Below are 1,355 nucleotides of genomic sequence, written 5' to 3' on the forward strand. Positions count from 1 at the left end.
CACCAAACGGCGATCCACTGTGGCGTCATGTTTGCTAGCAGACAAAGATCTGAGCTAACGCCGGCTAGCTTGTGTTGCAGCATCGCCTGCTTCTTTGTGCCCTCTTTGGAACTTCAGTGGAGCTTGGCGAACCTATTCCCTGCACTGCTGACTTCGCCGTGCAGAGCGAAAAAAGAGAGAATCCTTCTTGAATTGAGACTATGAACCCATCCGCTGCGTCAACTCCTTGCGTCAGCTTCCTTTATCCCCACCCATCCAACCGCCAGACATCTCTTACGGTAGTTTGCTTGCTGACGACGCCCTTGCGAAAGTCAACCAAGAGCCCATCTTCGAAAAAAATAATATGAGAACTCCCATGCACACGGAAGTTGAATTCTGAAACAACGAAGACTTGTCGAGTAGATGTCCGTGTATACGCAGCAACATGACGCCTCTCGAATGCACCCCGTTGTGTAAACAGAAATATGAACAAATCAATCTACCCCCGAGCCAGCATGGATCGCGTGAAGGGCTTCTCAACCTCCAGCGAAACCGCGCTAAACAAAGTCAAGCACATCCTTGCTTTCCAGCAGCAGGCCACTGCAGAGCCTTCCGGAAAGCATCTTCACCCTATCACGTACGTCTCCGAGCCTGTCGTTGCAACACAACATTGATGACTCCCTTTTCTTTTCACGCGGGTGAGCAATGTCTCGGCACAATGAACTATAAAGGATATTACTGAAGCCAGTATATGACTTCAGCAAGGCCCCCGTTTCGGGTACCTCTGTTTCTGCTTAATAAAACAGAGAGCGGTTTGGACAGATATAATAAAACATGGGGGAAGCTCCCCCCCCAAACACTGTCAACTGTGTATGCGGCTGATTCACTGTGGAGTTTGCTCAGGCCTCATAGCCTCCTCATATGGTGGCGGTGGAGGATGAACAACAATTCTTTGGAATGGAGGCCCCATGGGGGGAGCAGAAGGACCAGGAGGCGGAAAATGAACATTATATGGCTCCGTGTAGTGCGGTGGAAACGGATGGGGTGTAAGAGGAGAACCCGGCTCGTGTACGAAATGACCCCCCGTATAGGGCCCAGGAGAAACTGGATGTTCGAATAGACCAGTGTGCTCAGGAACGGTTTGGGAAAATGCGTGCCGCTGTTCCCGAATCCAGTCGCGATGCCTCACGAGGGTTTCTTCAAGTGGTGGTCTCCCACTCCCACCCCCCGCAGCTGAATCTGCACCGTTGCCTCCTTGGCCCCCCGATGAGTCGCCCTTATCTTTGCCCCGGCGGCGGCGGTGTGCACCCCCTCGGTTGCCGCTCTTTTCTTGTTCATGCGACACCACAGGAGGAATGAGAGCTATGGCTGTCATG

General features: G+C 52.5%; 1 protein-coding gene across 1 annotated transcript in view; it reads right to left on the reverse strand.

The window, feature by feature from the left end:
* Positions 1 to 862: 862 nt before the first annotated feature.
* EMH_0030970 (uncharacterized protein) overlaps positions 863 to 1,355 on the reverse strand; it is a gene marked incomplete at both ends in the record, with an annotated part of 1,650 nt that continues 1,157 nt past the window's right edge. Inside the window, one exon of the mRNA XM_013494475.1 lies at positions 863 to 1,354. Coding sequence (XP_013349929.1) covers positions 863 to 1,354 — 492 coding nt within the window. The remainder of the gene's footprint in view (position 1,355) is intronic.

The sequence above is a fragment of the Eimeria mitis genome, genomic scaffold (genome assembly GCF_000499745.2).
Source record: "Eimeria mitis Houghton genomic scaffold, Emh_scaff1170, whole genome shotgun sequence".
Classification (NCBI taxonomy): domain Eukaryota; phylum Apicomplexa; class Conoidasida; order Eucoccidiorida; family Eimeriidae; genus Eimeria; species Eimeria mitis.